Below are 16,595 nucleotides of genomic sequence, written 5' to 3' on the forward strand. Positions count from 1 at the left end.
GTAGTGGTCGTACCATCCACCCTGCAGGACAGGCGCACTCTCCGGTCACATGGTGACACACGCCTCCATTCTGACACGGACACCTCTCCTCACACTGCTGCCCGTGTTTACCTGGAGGACACAGGTCTTCACAGCTGGGAAGAAAAAGAAATAGAGATTATACAACAATCATAAAACTAGCTGGAAGGTTCAGTCCGAAGATGAGAGATAATTCATTTGAAATAAGGAAATTCTTGGATTCATTAGCATCACTCAAGTTAGCACTATGACCTGGACCTATTAGCAAAACGTACTTTACAGAGCTGAATGATATGCTAGGCCAAAATTCAAAAAGAGAAACAAAATCAGAAGTATGAAAAAAAAATGGGAGACAAAAAGTGTGAATTTTTCAAAGATGATTAGGGCCACGTGATGAAGGAGTAAGAATAATGTATGACTTTCTAGCTAGAGAGGTTGCAATCTGATTGTCATCTGGCTAATGGTGATGCAAGTGTACTTTAAAGTGGTAACTCATACTGTATCACCTAACTGAAACGAGCGGGGAAACGATATGTGCAAAAAGGGCTCGATATCATTTTTGTCAACCTATAGAAAAAGATGGGCTCATACTCTGGCCTCAAACAAACCTACTTGACAAACTGGCTTTGGAAAGACATGTTGACGCTTGTTATCACATCCAGCAGCAAAGAATACAAACCTGACTGCTCCCCACACCTAACACGTGTTGGGATGAGCAACAGGAAACACACACACTCTGGGACTCACAACGCTCCGGTGTATCCCGGTGAGCACTTGCACTCTCCGGTGACGTGGTGACAGGCGGCTCCGTTCTGGCATTGGCATTTCTGCTGGCATCCGTTTCCATAGGTGCCCACCTCACACTGGGCCTCGCAGCGCCACCCTCTGTACCCCAGGAGGCAGATGCACGCTCCGGTGATGGGGTTGCACAGGGCGCCGTTCTGGCACTGACATCGGTTGCTGCAGTGGGGGCCCCAGCGGTCACTGTCACAGGCTGAAGGGAGACGGACAAGAATCAAGATTTAGTGTCAAATGAAGGGTTTCTCTGCACTGATTGTCATTTCTGTAACAGTTTCCAAGCTTCAGGAGGGCTTTTACGGTACATTAACAGTCACGTTAACAGCTTAGTGAACCTGGAAATGTTGAGTACCTCAAAGTTTTATGATAGACATGTATAGTGCGGGTCCTGAGCACATAGAAACTGACGGAGCTGAATCAATTTCTGACATTTTGTGGATCAAAAATGGTGGTTTTAACCAGAAAGAAGCCATATTTGTACTCTCGTTGGGCTGATTTGGACTACCATGAGTAGTGGGTAAGGGACATAGAGAGCCCAAGATGAACATTATTACATCTACTGTGCACCATTTCTTTTTATAGATAATCTGCCTAATAAGTCCCCTAAATCTTCAAAATCGGCCCAAAATTAATCAAAATCAGCCCACAGAGAGTACAAACATGGCACTTGTTATCCTGAAAATATCAGGCATGGACTCAGCACCCTCAATAACCCCTAAAACCACTCAGAAATTGTAGAAATCGGCTAAGCCATTTTTAAACTATTGTCCACACAGTGGGCTATAATGCCAATTAACGCAACGTATGCTAATTATGCTAATTATCCATAATATGCAAGCTATCATCCGTCAGGTCCTTTGTGCTGGGGACCCGCACTGTACATTTCTATCATAAAACTTTGGGGTAATCTTTCATTGTGTCTACCACAAGCACCAGACAAGGAAGACCTAACAGAAGATCCCTTGTGACTCAATTCTCAAGATAAGCACATCAGATGCAAGTTTGGGATAAGTCGCATGATTGTCTGTTCTGTTATCTTCTCATCATTTTTCAAACCACTGGAAGTGCAAACCCTGATCACAAAGTGGGTCTAACACTGCGGTGGAAGTCAAACTGAGGACACTGCTTTAAGTATGATGATGGTGTTATAGATGCTATATTTTATACAGACAATAGGTGCCAGAACCTACAGCGTATTGGTCCATGCAGACTCCTCATTCCTGTCTAGTTTACACACTCTTTACTTACAATTCAGTCAGTATGATAAGAGCTGGATAGCACTTCAGCCTACCTGACTGTATTCTGACTGTTCACATGGTCGAGCTCCAAGTTCGATTGTTTACATGTTAATCCATTATTAGCCTGAACCAACTTAGAGTCTGAAACCCAAGCTGGCTCCCCATCAACCATCTGATTGTACAAACAGACTCATTTACTCTCAATTATAGGTTGGTCACGCGGGCTACGGCCTCCTCATTAACCTTTGGCTGTCGGGTTTCAGCCCTAATCAGACCCCGCCTTATTTACACGAGCTCTGCCACGGCTCCGGCCTTCCAACCACCGCTTGCAATGGCAGCCTCAGCATGTGCAGCCGCAGTAAACGGGTAAACCTGTGTGGGACCACATGTTTAGTTTTAGATGTCTTTCATCTTGTCACGTCATATCTTGCTCAGGGCCTGGTGATGTGTGGGGGCAGACTGTTTTACGGTGACTGCCAGACCTTTCATTATGGGACTCTATATAAAGTTTAGGGGGAAAGTGAGATGTCCTACGTGGAAAAGAGCCAGCAATTGAAGGTTTAGATAAGGATTCTAGAACTCACAGTGTGTTTATTACTGTAGCGCTGCAGCTAACGGTTTAGCAGTTCATTAAAACTAAAGGATAGCTTCAGCTAAACGTCGGACTGTTCTACTTTATGCTCTGCAAGTGTGATGCAAAGTACTGCGTGTAAAGTTATCTGGTCCAGCAGTTCTGTAGAAAACTGCAAAACTCTGGTTCACAAGGTTGGACTTTGGTTAAAATCCACACAACTGCACGGCCACTTCAAAACCATATAATTACATTAACGCTCCATTTGGCGGCCCCAATATACCGATCAAATTTCACCGTAGTGTTTCTTATTAATGTGAAAATGACAGAATGTAAAAGCAATCTGGGCAACAGTGATAGTTACTGTGGTTTCTTCCTGATTTGAGCAGCTGTTCCCTCAACTACTTCTAACAGAACTTCATTTGAATGATGTTCATTTTGACTTGAAAGCCTGTCTCCCATGATGCAGTACCGCTTTCCGCCTGAACTGTTGCTAATGCTATGTTAGGGGGCGCTGTTTCACCAAAACTCAACAATAATACTATCAGAATGTTTGTTTCTCAACTTAATCCAGGATGTTAGATGGTGAAGGAATGCAGGACATTTCTTTTACATTTCAATATATTTATTTTTATAAGACCCCCCAGCAACCCCACCATTATGCATGCTATCTTCACCAATTCTGAAAGCCCCCTGGTGAGGAGCATAGACCCAATGTTCTGAGGAAAAACACATGTATTATTTGAAGCAGAAAAGGCTAGTTAATGGAACTTTTTTTCAGGTCATTTTTTATTTATTTATGATTTGCCACATGTCTTGTACAAATACTGCCATAAAAATTACATTTCTGTTTCCCTGTGAGCTCAGGGTCCTCTCCTCTAGACAGAGCCTGGTGTTTGTGTGCCCAGCATGCCGAGCAACACAACCATCTCCAACCATGCCACATTTCTGAAGTTGCCCAAGTGATTAACAGGCTCCTTTTATTCGTCCTGCATTAGCCTGCTTCACTCTGACCCAGTAAAAAAAAAAGTGCGTATGCTACTTCCTTTTCCCTCGGGCAGTCTGGCCCTGTGTGACAAGCAGTGGTGAGGGCCGAGGGGGGAGGGATGGGGGACAAAGAGGAGGAGGAGGAGATTGAAGATAATAAGATGCACATGTAAAACCCTCCTGAATTCATCCCCGTACCTTTGTGAAACCTGACCTAGATGGAATAAAAGACCAAACTCCAGGAGCTCGGGGCTTCTCATCCGCCCGCTGAAGAACAGAGTGTTCTCTTTCTTTCTATTCAAGATGGCAGTGAACAGAAAACACTGCAAGGTTTGATCACAAGGCGCTTATAAGCCCCCCTAATGTTACCCAGATTCTGTGTCGTTTCCTACTGTACTGAATCAACAACACAAGAGAGACGGGGAAACTTCTCACATTTTTATACATAAAAATGTGAAAACAAAGAAGAAGCTTCACACCCAGGGAGATTTCAGGGGGGAGAAGAGTCAGTCAAGTAGAGAGAGAGAGAAAGACTCGAGCCAGGAACTTGAGCTGCCAGTTGTTGAGAGTTGGCTCGGCTCCCACTGGGATGTTTTTCCATCTATTTGGTGATTACTCAGTCTACCAGGCATGGGGCACTCATGGGAACAGAAAACGGCCTTTCACACTGATACGGAGGATTCCCAGTGAGAACAAACATCTGTAGCAATGTTCTCCACGCTGGCATTATGCAATATAACTATCTCACCATTAAGCCTTTAACCCAGGCTTTAAATCAAAAAAGAAACCCATTATCTTTTTGTGTCTTCATGCAAAGTTAAACACTTTGACACGCTCCACTCATCCCGCTCGGTTTGAACATTTGAAGTGCATTAAATCACTGACTGTTTAGGATATTGCGGTTGAGAAATGTTGGACTCATCCCCTCTTTCCATACAAAACCACACTGAGCAGGTGAGTGCAGCCAGGTTAAACAACCCCTTACTCCGCCCCAAACTCCAGTGCACGCCCACCACCAATAAATAGAAACACATAAACCCCAAATCTGGCTCCTACGTGCAGCATTCCCTGGTTGGGGTATCGTTACGATCCCTTACCCTTACATGATGTCTCTATTGGAGTGTTTTTCTTTATGCATATTATAATGTGGGTCATCTGTACGGTGGCTAACAGGTGCAAACGTGTCACAACAGAGCGAAACAAGTCCATTAAAAAGGGGAAGGCACTGGAACTTCAGAAGCGATGCAAATATGAAAACACAAATGTGCTAAAACACATGCAGCGGAAGAGAGATCTTTACCAACTTGTCAAAACATGCACAGCGCTAAATCAAAGGGCAAAACGCTGCAAGAAGCTCAAAGCACAACCGAAACTGTTTATAGGGGACCCTAAAAACTGATGCACACAGCTGGGCTGTTTTTTGGAAAGTTACCTAAAATGTACGTTTTATTTTTACAATGTGATCACATGACCCCTTCCAATATTACCAGGTTAGCTAGTTACAGCAGATCTGCAATAATATCAGACTTATATTTTTGGTACGTTTCCGTCGAGACAGCCGTCTATCTTTAGAAGATAGATAGAATCGGAGGATGAAACCCTCTTTATTGTCACATACATGCACACAGCAGAGCACACACAGTGAAATTGGTCCTCTGCATTTAACCCATCCTAGTACTAGGAGCAGTGGGCAGCTATCGTGCAGCGCCCGAGGAGCAATGGGGAGGGGGGATTGGAGGTGTCTGGTGCCTTGAACCGGCGACCCTACAATTCCCAGTCCAAGCCCCTACTGACTGAGCCACTGCTGGACAGTCAGTGATAGACAGAAGTGGTCCCAGCTGTGTGCGTCACATTTTAGTGTCCCCTGGTTTCCGTTGTGTTGGAGCTTCTTGCAGGGTTTAGTTTCTGCAGCGCTTTTCTTAGAAAAGTTGGTGAAGATGATTCTTCAGCTGCATGTGTTTTGGCACATCCGTGTTTTTAGATTTGCATCGTTTTTACAGCTGCAGCGTGTTTCTGATAATGGAAATGTTTTGGGTCGTTGTAGCGCATTTCCACCTGTCAGTCATTGTACCTCTGAGCCTTTATTGAAGGTGCTACAGCGGGGATGACATGCATTAGGGTCCCCACGATGGAGTTAAACACAGGTCCGTTGGAATGAGGACATGAGCTGTACCAAGTGAGCTACTCGGCGGCTCTTGGAGTGTATCTTTTAAAGAGGTAACTCCATCAGTTTTTCACACTGAGATGAGCTTGCCTCTCAGTCTGTGAATACAGAAAGCCTTCTGTGTTGCTCTGGAGGGGTTGTGGCCAATCAAACACAACCCTGATGTTGTCACGGTGATGTCATTGTGACCTTGGATTTTTCATGGTAAACACACACTCGCTTGTTTCAAAGAAATACTGTGATGGACCCGGAGTAAAATCTGCTGGTGTGTGACACGCTTTTCACAACATGTGTCGCTGACGGCCGGTTATGATTTATGAAGTGTGCTCGAAGATAATCGGATCAACTGTTTGATTATGCTTTGGAAAATGTACCCCAGTCAAAAGCAGCCTGTCCTGTATTGATGGATAAAATGTGTCTCATCTAAAGTCTCACACATGTCAGTCGGTTTGAAGGACACACACACAGATTTCCAAAGGTGCTCCGTTTATTTTTGCTCAGGCAAATTATGGAGGAGGAAGACACTGACATTTCAGTAATACTTTTCAATCATCTTCATATTTCATTTCAGTAATACTTTCTATTTTCTTAATGATTGTTCTTGGACATTTAGTAAGTATGTTTTGGAAAAGGTTAAAAAATCACAAATTAAATAGAAAATTGTATTTATTTGAACAAGAGGTTGAAAACAATATACCTTTTACCAATTCATTTGGGTTTAAGGGAAATAAAGCTCATATTTGTGACATCTGATAACCGCCTGCTGTTTCTGAAAACACCAGCTTGTTGAAGACCAGACTGTGGAGAACTTTGTGGACTACAGAGTGCTCAAAGAGAATATGTGGAGTAAGATATACAGTACCTCTTGTTGTCGCTTCTCTCGCAGCTGAACTGGAGGCCTCATGAGTGTCTTGTGTTGCTATCATGTGTATTAAATCACAAGCTCCAGCGCCCCGGGTCATTTCCTACCACGCAATTTTCTCCTATTATTCCTGCCTCCCCCATGAACACAGCAGCCTTCCCCCCCATTTCCTGTTCTTGGGCCCCCCAAATTGATCCTCAGACATATTGTTGGGGCCCGCTGACCTGTGAAATGCACTCGATGCATCGAGTCTTTAGCGGCTTTCTAGGGGAAATTAAAAATGCTACTGAATGGCAACAGGGCCTGACCCTCTATAACAAGTTGAGCTGCTTTCTCAGAGGAAAAACACAGACACAGCAAGGGACCAACAACATATGAGAGTTGTGTTTTAGAGAACTGACAGAAGGAATCTTTATTATGGCAGTGGACAGTCACACTCAGCTGTAATTTTGGGGAACTTGTTTGGGGAACTTGCCTTGTTTGGTACATATCTGAGGTAGAATAACCCACAGTAATTCTCTTTTTTCGCCTCAGTTTTCTGCTTAAACTAATTTTTGTACAATATTTTCCCATTTGTTTATTTGATTTATCCTTACTTCCATTATTGTACAGCGTTTGTGGTACCAACCATCACTTTATGAATGAATATCCCACAGAATTAAAGAGAGCAAACATAGATAATTGTTATGGCTGCATTGTTTCCAAGCCAGATTCCTACTGACAAATGAAGCATCTTTTTTTTACAGTGTATGTGAGAGCAGACAATCCTAGTGGGCCCAGGAGAGCCCCAGGGACCCAGACACAACAATAAGCTCCTTTATTTCAGTCTGAAACTTAGGACAGCCGGGGCACACCCTGTGGGCTCCTCCATATCGGTATATAGGCCTGCACGGAGACGCGTTAACAATAACATAAATAACATATTTACCGCACACACACGTCAGCCCCGGGGCAAACTGTGAGTAGACAGGACATTGACATCCACTGCTACTCAGAGAACAGTGTGTCTCTTTAAAGTCTGCTGCCTCCTTTGTGCTTTTTTAAAACCTCTTAGTTGAACAACGTCAAAATGTTCAGCAGGTAACTTTTACACACTGAGACAGAAGTGTACATCTCAGTCGGGCACAGGACTTGAACTCCAGTCTCCTTCTGAGATGTGCTACACATCCATCAACCCTCCAGACATCCTCACTTTTACAGTGGGGCAAAAAAGTATTTAGTCAGCCACCAATTGTGCAAGTTCTCCCATTTAAAACGATGAGAGAGGCCTGTAATTTTTATCATAGGTATATCAGAGAGAGGTCAAACGTTTTCTGTAAGTCTTCACAAGGTTTCCACACACTGTTGCTGGTATTTTGGCCCATTCCTCCATGCAGATCTCCTCTAAAGCAGTGATGTTTTGGGGCTGTCGCTGGGCAACACGGACTTTCAACTCCCTCCAAAGATTTTCTATGGGGTTGAGATCTGGAGACTGGCTGGGCCACTCCAGGACCTTGAAATGCTTCTTACGAAGCCACTCCTTCGTTGCCCTGGCGGTGTGTTTGGGATCATTGTCATGCTGAAAGACCCAGCCACGCTTCATCTTCAGTGCCCTTGCTGATGGAAGGAGGTTTTCACTCAAAATCTCACGATACATGGCCCCATTCATTCTTTCCTTTACACGGATCAGTCGTCCTGGTCCCTTTGCAGAAAAACAGCCCCAAAGCATGATGTCTCCACCCCCATGCTTCACAGTAGGTATGGTGTTCTTTGGATGCAACTTTGAATGACCATATGACATTCTCCCAATCCTCTTCTGGATCATCCAAATGCCCTCTAGCAAACTTCAGACGGGCCTGGACATGTACTGGCTTAAGCAGGGGGACACGTCTGGAACTGCAGGATTTAAGTCTCTGGCGGCGTAGTGTGTTACTGATGGTAGCCAAAATCTGAGTTTGAACTTTCTTGTTAACTAAGCTTAAAACAGCCTCCTCAAAAAAGGATCGTTACCTCTACACAGCACCAGGGATAATGTGCATCGAGGCGGTAATTATTGGAATAAGAACACCAGACGCGAGGCGGAGGGGTCTCGATCATCCTGAAGGGTGTTCTTTGTCCCATAATGACCGCTTGGCAGAGTCCATCCTGTGTTCCTGTTAGTGTTCACTTCCTGTCTGTCTTCTCTATCTGACGTCCAGCTCCCCATCTTTTCACCTCTTTCCTTTCTCTCTCTTGATCCACCTTAGCAACGGTCATTATAGTTCTTAACAGCGGTCTGTGCTACTGTATTATTGACCTCTGAAACGTCCGAATCGACCAATCAGAATCGAGTATTCGTTGTAATAAGTAAGGGACAATGTGCAGAGAGGTGGTCATTATTGGAAAAAGGACACCAGACTGCGTGATCATTGAGCCCGACGCAAAACCTTCTGTTGTTGATTACTCTTCTTAGCAATTTTGCTTAGCAGCGGTGTGTTATCGAATATTAACAACCTCTAAAATATCCTAATTCTGTTTTTTATTTGACCACAGTTTTGTAGTTCTGAGATTCTATCAAACATTGGATAAACTCTATGACATCTCAATACATCAAGGACATGGTTAGCTTAAAAAACACCACTATCAACTGACAGTGTCCCTGGGGGAACCTTTCTGGGCATAACAGACTTCAACAGATTGCTAGAGACGCGTCAGTGAGGTTGATTTAAGGACAACACATTTTAAAACATGTCAACACAACTCAAAATAAATCCACACACACAAACACACCATTCATAGACAGAAGAGCTGACCATTGTTCCGACTCAGGCGCCGGCTACTGACAGACCAAAAGCTGCAGTGACATGACTACAGGAGATGACTGCAGGGGATGACTGCAGGGGATGACTGCAGGGGATGACTGCAGGGGATGACTGCAGGGGATGACTGCAGGGGATGACTGCAGGGGATGACTGCAGGGGATGACTGCAGGGGATGTGGCTCCGTACAATTTTATTAGCTGTGGCAAACTGAGATTTAGCTACCGTGCAACCTAATTTGTTAAAACAATTATCATCAGCCTTAAATTTCTATTAGGCCAGACTGAAAGAAGAAGCACAGAGGGCTAATGGAAACCTGCTTCTTAAACTCCAAACACATAAGCAACAAATCTGTCACACTGTTATCCAGCGTCCTGTAAAGCTTCTTAATCAACCCAAAATCCGTCAAAATCAGGAACACAAATATGGCAATATGCCATCTTTGATCCGAAAAAGTGTCAGCCAAGCCATTTTTTACCTCTTGTTGGCATAGGCTACATTGCTAATTACTATTAGCGAACTCATGCTAACTGTGCACATTTCCCAACATGTGCAAGTTAGCATGTGCCCGTACCCGTACTACACATCTCTAACGTAAAACAAGAGGTTAACATTTCCTGGTTCACATTGCAGGCAAGTTTAACATCTAAATTGATGGTTAAGGGGTTAGCATTCATGCTGGGACCGTTGCTATCAACTACAAGCTACAATCTGACCCATACAGTGTTGTGTACTGATGGAAAACACAGTTTAGAGCAGGGGTGTCCAAACTACGGCCCGGGGGCCAAATGCAGCCCGCAGACCATTTTGAATCGGCCCTCAGCAAATTCTAAAAGTTTAATGGAATATGGCCCACAAATTAAACTTCTGCTTGTCTTATATTGTACTTCTCAAATATATATGTTCAGATATATTAATGAGCCCAATTTAAATAATTTCAGTCATTGAGAATTTAAAACATTTTCGAGTTGATCAAAAAAGCCCAATAACTTATTTCTACAACCAGCTTGAAATGTAACCTTCATATTTACTCTTATTCTCAGCAATCTGAGGCTTCTGTTTTAAGGTATGAGCTGCCAACACAATAAATGAAGCCTAAAGACAGACGGGATGTAGGCTGTGTTTTCCTTAAAGCATTCTTCACCTACATTTGATTTGTTTTGCTAACTTATAACGTAACTTATGAGGCAACATTCAACTCTATAAGTGGGCCAGCTCTCCGTATATTTTCTGTATGTGGCCCTCGGTGAAAAAGGCTTGGACACCCCTGGTTTAGAGGGTCAGCAGAAAGATTAGGTGTCCTCCTCTGGGAACAGCAGGAGAAGATATTTCTGAATCTGTTGGACTGACAAACATTGAAGGACCTCAGGGCTACAGCAGCAAGGCATCGGACAAATACATCCAATATTATTAAGAGCACCACAAGCATTGTACTGAAAGAAACATTCAGACCCTTTAAAAGAAAATCCTCCTGACAGTGACATGTTCAGAGCTGGAGACCAGATGCGGTTAGCAGATAGCTTAGCATGATTCTCAGAAATGTGTTTGAGCTAATGAAAAATGACTTTGTACTCTAAAATACATAAACATTTTTCAAATTAGCATACCTCTCAACGACACAGGACACACAGCACTAGTTTCCAAATTAACTTTTCATATGAACAAGAAGATAAATGTAGTTAAAGATATCGTTAGCAACATGGCTACCGCTAGCAGCCTGGGTAACGTTGTGTGAAAAGTAAGAATGGATGGAGTTTAGATGTGCTGGCGTTGGCCATGTGGGAGGAATAAAGAGCGGGCTGTCTTCATTTCCACTCCAGAACCTCTATATTCTTATTTTATTTTAAGTGTAGGCACAACGGAGCTTTAATTTCTCCGGGAGATTGCGACTCGGAGACAGACGGACAGACAGGCTAATAGGGAACCAAGCTAAACGTTGATGGTGCCATTTTCCCACGGCCGTTACATCGCGCCATCAACACTTCATTATGATATGACAACAATGTGCCACTTTAATTGCACATAAATAACCCGTATTTTGTTTTATTTTAGTATCTTTAATATGTACTGCTGGAATGTATGTAAGCATGCAGCCTGGAGAACACACAGGGCTGTGGGTGCCGTGCAGCAGCCAGTAAGACGATACCAGTCTGTTTTTCCTCTCGTGAGTTCAGAGTGCTTTCACAGACAACCAGAGTCTCTCCCACACACAAAGACATGACTGCTTACAGACAGCAGCAGCTGGAGGACTTACCACTGGAGCAGTTGGAGCCCCCCCAGCCCGGCTCACACTGGCAGGTGTTGGGGGCGATACAACGGCCGTGAACACAGCTCTCTGCACAATGAGCTGGACATGGAGGAGACAGGAAGACGGGGATCAGTACAGGCACAAAGACATCTGCATTACAAACAAGTCATGTAGGGGTGAATAAAGAAAATACCCCCCCTCCCGAAACAGAGCTTACTTGAGAATTACATGCATGAAAACTTGACTTTATCCAAAATAGTATTGGACACGTTTGTTTTGAATCAAGTAAATAATTATTTCTGAAACTCGAAACGATCTTTCCTGGGAAGTCCCGGGACTGTTTTCGAAATAACATTTTGGTTTAAGTTGAACTGAAACCAGTGTTTATATGAAGCATGCTTATGCAAGTGTTGCTTCTGTTTCTCTTCACTGTTTTCATGTCCATGCATATGAAAATACATTTACAAAAAACCCCCTCTCAGCTCTCCACTCTGTTCCCCATGCAGCTGGTTGCTAGCTAATGTGGCAATCAGTTTACAGTCATATAAAAGAAGCATTGGAGAATATTTGATATGCATTATGTGATCGATAAATGCTCCTAATTGACGGAAAAAAAGTCCAATTAACTTTCTGATGACTGTTGATTTATCCCTTCCTCACATCACAGCCAATGTTAGGATCACTTCGTAGTAAGGGCTGTTTTTATTTCAATTCATACCTCAACGAATCAAAACCTACTTTTTTTTACAATGTTTTGTACATGATAACTTGGATAAAATGCCTCATGCTTGTAATTCAATCAACATTTGAAAAGACTTAATTGGTCTTTTTTGGAATCCTCAAACGTCAAATCCACGAGCCAAAGCATAACCAATTACGTGTATATGTTTTCAGCCTTTAATCCCGTGGTTTTCTAAAGAATATCAGCATTTCTTAGTTGAGTCCAACACCAGACTAAAAGCTAAAGTGAAGATACACTTTTTATTCAGCTTTGTAAAGTTGACTGACTTCTTATTCTCATTATTTGGCAAATAAAAAGAAGCAGACCTCGGCTTCGCAGCAGCCAGACACACTGACTCCATCCACAGCAACATTCACTGAGTTTAACGTTAATGCGATGTGACTTCCGTCTCTGTATGACACCCATCTGGAATAGCCCTGTTTCCTCAGATCAGGCTTATCCTCCTTCAGAGAACTTCTGCAAGAAACATGTGATATGTGCTCATACAAGAGAGCCCTTTCACTCCGAAATACTTTTCCCTGTGATCTCCCGGGGCGTTATCACAGCCCTTTGCATGAATCCAACTGTGGTCTCAGCCAAAAGCACTCTGGTATTGTGACTTCTACCACCATCCACCATCAGGCGAGCAGGGCTGTGTGGAGCATAATGATTTCTTATTCTGTCGCAGCTCGACAACAGTTGTTGTTATTGCCAACGGCCAGAGGGGCTTCCCACCTGTTACTGCCTTCTGGCTGCTGACAGGGAGAGAGTAGGGGAGGAGGGGGCTAGTAGCCTCATTGGCCACTGTAATGACTTTTCTGACTAGTGAAAGTCATTCAGCTGTAACCTGTTTTCCCCAGTAAGTGGAGGCAGGATGTAACCACTGTGTGCTGACCGAGAGCCATAGCATCTTCAGCATTCAAACATTTATCCAGATCCTTTAATCTATCACCCGTTTACATATTCCTTAACCACAACTTTCTGGAGAATCGATTTTGCTGTAGCTCAGTCTGTATGGGCCAAGCTTGGGAACACGAGGGTCGCCGGTTCAAGTCCCAGGCCGGCCCAAGTATGGAGAGTGGAGTGGACTTTGAGAGGTGTCAGTTCCCAGGTGATGAATAAATGATTTAGTTTAATTCCTCCTTTCCTATATATTTAATTAGGTATATCCTCCGCAGCATTTTTGGGTCCATTTGTGTTTCAATCACTCATTTAAAGTCACGGCCGAGTGATTGGAGATACTCACGTGCACAGATCTCTCCGTTCTCGTTGAAGCCCGGGCAGCACTGGGACTTCCTCCGGTACATGGTCTTGGTTCCTCTCCGATAGGCTATCCGATAGCTCACCCTGACAGGAAGTGAGGTAAAGGATCAGACAGTGAATGGGATGACAGTCTATACGTCAATTCTGCCCTGATGGAGACGCTCTGAGGACTAAAGGAGTCCGTGTCGAATGCATTAATCTGAATGCATCATCACTCTGCCCTCTTTCCCTGAAATGTTTTTGAACTTTTTCACCTAGGCTCAATCAGCTGATCCCACCTCAGTGCAGTTGCTAACACACGCCACCATCAGCTGACAGCAGGAACCACACAGCGTACAGTTGAGAAGTTCACCATGACTTTGGAAATCTGTATAAATCTAGTGTTGTATCACATCACTCAATATCTACTTTTGCAGTTAAATAATGTCATAACTGGGGCTAGTTCACCATTCTATACATGTTCAGTACATTTTATAATGCTGATACTAGTATGTGTACCTTGGATGTGTATTTATAAGCTTTTTATCTTCATTTAAAAGTAATTTATTTGTCTTTGATCTGCACTCAATTCCCTGTTTTTGACAAATAAGGTATTTCAGATTTCCCTCAGTATCCTGTTATTGCAACCCATCACAACACACTCAGTTGATTATGAAGTGGTTTTACTATCGCCAAGTACACTTTGACAAATGCTGCTCGTTTATAATGCCTTTGAGTGGTTTAATATACAAATTATTATCGTTGCAAGGGTACTTGTCACTTGGAAACACGCCTGAGTTGCCTAGATGAGTTCAACTGTAGCTGGGAGCGTTTGTAGTGGCTTAACTCAGGAAAAAAACAACTCAGGTTTCCACATGATAACGACAGGACAGCTTTTTTTGTTGCGTTCATATTTAAAGAAGCCAAGATTGTTGTCATTGTTATGTTAAATAATTGCAAGTGCATTTAGATTTGTGCAAAAAGCATTAACATAAATTGCCTGACTCGAACAATAAGTGTCCGGAACACTGTGGTATGATTTGGATAAAGGTTCACAGGTGTATGTAGTACAGTACATAGCATGCACAAACAATGGTATGGTCCCCCGTCCCACACACTGTCCGGTGTGTATCGGGCGTCAGAGACGTGGGCCTCACCTATGTCGGGTGCACTTAAACCAGTTGAGGATGTCGGTGCAGCTGGTGTAGTAAATCTGATCAAAGGGGTGGGCGTACGACTCCTGCACCGTCACCGAGTAACTGCAAGAGAGAGGAGAGAGAGGAGAGGGAGGAGAGGGAGGAGAGAGAGTCAGGTCAGGTCAAATGTGTTTCTGTGTGTGTGTGTGTGTGCGTGTGCGTGTGTGTGTGTGTGTGTAAACAGGATTACATATCACCTCAATCCTCTTGTACTCTACATTGGAGAATGTTTGGTATACATTATGTGATTAATAAATGCTCCTAATTGATTGTTAACAAAGTCCAACTCATTTTCTGATGACTGCCGATTCATAATTTCCTCATCTCACAGCCAATGTTAGGATCATTTCGTAGTATTTTATTTGAGTTTCATACATCAATTTATACTTTAACAAATCAAAACTCACTTGGAAGGAAATGCCTCATGATTGTTATTCAATTAACATTTTAATAAACTTAATTGGTCTTTTTTTAAATCCTCAAACGTCAAATCCATAAGCTAAAGCGTAACCAACTACTTATATATTTTTTCAGCCTTTAATCCCGTGGTTTTCTAAAGAATATCAGCATTTCTTAGCTGAGTCAAACACCTGACTAAAAGCCAAAGTGAAGATACACTTTTTTCCCTGCTTTGTAAAGCTGAGGGACTTCTTATTCTCATAAATGAAATAACTTGGTGCCACGATGTTCCCAAACCTGAGGATCTTGTCAGTTCTAAGAATAAACTGTGTCTTCCTCTGAACAACAACACACGGAGGCTCTCGTGTGTGTGTGTGTGTGTGTGTGTGTGTGTGTGTGTGTGTGTGTGTGTGTGTGTGTGTGTGTGTGTGTGTATGCAGCTGTTCCTTAGATTAGTCCGTGAAAGGCAATATAGCTGGGAAAAGAGCCTCTCCACCTTGCTTTCTTGAGGAGAAATATCACAGTAATTTCACTCATTAGCACTTTGTTTCATGTCTGTTGAATCTGTACCCAAACAGAAACAAGATACAACATGTTATTGAGAAAGTGAATGAGGGGCTTCAGAGGCGTTGGTAGAAGCACCTACGATAGCTTGCTCACCCCTGTTAACAGTCTTTATGCTATGCTAGGCTAACCGTGTAAACAGCCCTGCTTAGAGAGAGCAGGGTGGGTTTGTTGGTAAGGGTCGACGTTTTTGAATTTCCAACTACTTCCTCAAAATTATCACTTTTTCTAATTTTCCGAAAAAAATCTGCATTTTTTTCTTAATTTCGACTTCTAAAAATGTCCCACTATTTTCTCATTATTCCAACGCCTTCTTCGTGTGGCCCTAATCATCTTCTTTAAAAAATGCACCTTTTTGTCTCCCAATTTCTCTACAAATTTAGACTTTTTTTCTTCCAAATGATCACTTTTTATCAAAAGAAAATTCTAAATGCATTTGGACTTTTATTAATGTCCCACTATTTTAATCTTTGGATTGGTTATGATGTTTGCATGATATTTAAAATCAGAGTGACCTTTTTATCTGTGTGACATATGCTTATCAGGTGAAATGCTTTTAAAGAATAAGGTAATGGGACCCACCTCTCCCAGTGGCTGCAGACATTGGGGTCCTCCAGGTTGAGGGAGGAAGTGATGCAAGGCAGGAAGCAGAGGGCCACGGCCAAAGTGAGCGTGCTGTGGCCTTGCGACGACATGGCCACCTCAGTCAGAGCTGCACCTTCACACGGGAGAAGACACACGTTAACGGGATGCAGTGGAAGGGTGTGTGTGTGTGACAGCCTAAATATCCTGTGTTAAATTTAGCTAATC

General features: G+C 43.1%; 1 protein-coding gene across 1 annotated transcript in view; it reads right to left on the reverse strand.

Moving 5' to 3' along the window:
• megf10 (multiple EGF-like-domains 10) overlaps positions 1-16,595 on the reverse strand; it is a 38,890-nt gene that overhangs the window by 14,924 nt on the left and 7,371 nt on the right. The window contains exons 2-7 of the mRNA XM_063890089.1: positions 16,368-16,503; positions 14,784-14,885; positions 13,631-13,731; positions 11,670-11,762; positions 766-1,012; positions 14-134 (exon numbers count right to left, since the gene is read on the reverse strand). Of these exons, the coding sequence (XP_063746159.1) occupies positions 14-134; positions 766-1,012; positions 11,670-11,762; positions 13,631-13,731; positions 14,784-14,885; positions 16,368-16,480 (777 nt within the window). The 5' untranslated portion in view covers positions 16,481-16,503. The remainder of the gene's footprint in view (positions 1-13; positions 135-765; positions 1,013-11,669; positions 11,763-13,630; positions 13,732-14,783; positions 14,886-16,367; positions 16,504-16,595) is intronic.

Source organism: Eleginops maclovinus, chromosome 8 (genome assembly GCF_036324505.1).
Source record: "Eleginops maclovinus isolate JMC-PN-2008 ecotype Puerto Natales chromosome 8, JC_Emac_rtc_rv5, whole genome shotgun sequence".
NCBI classification, from domain to species: domain Eukaryota; kingdom Metazoa; phylum Chordata; class Actinopteri; order Perciformes; family Eleginopidae; genus Eleginops; species Eleginops maclovinus.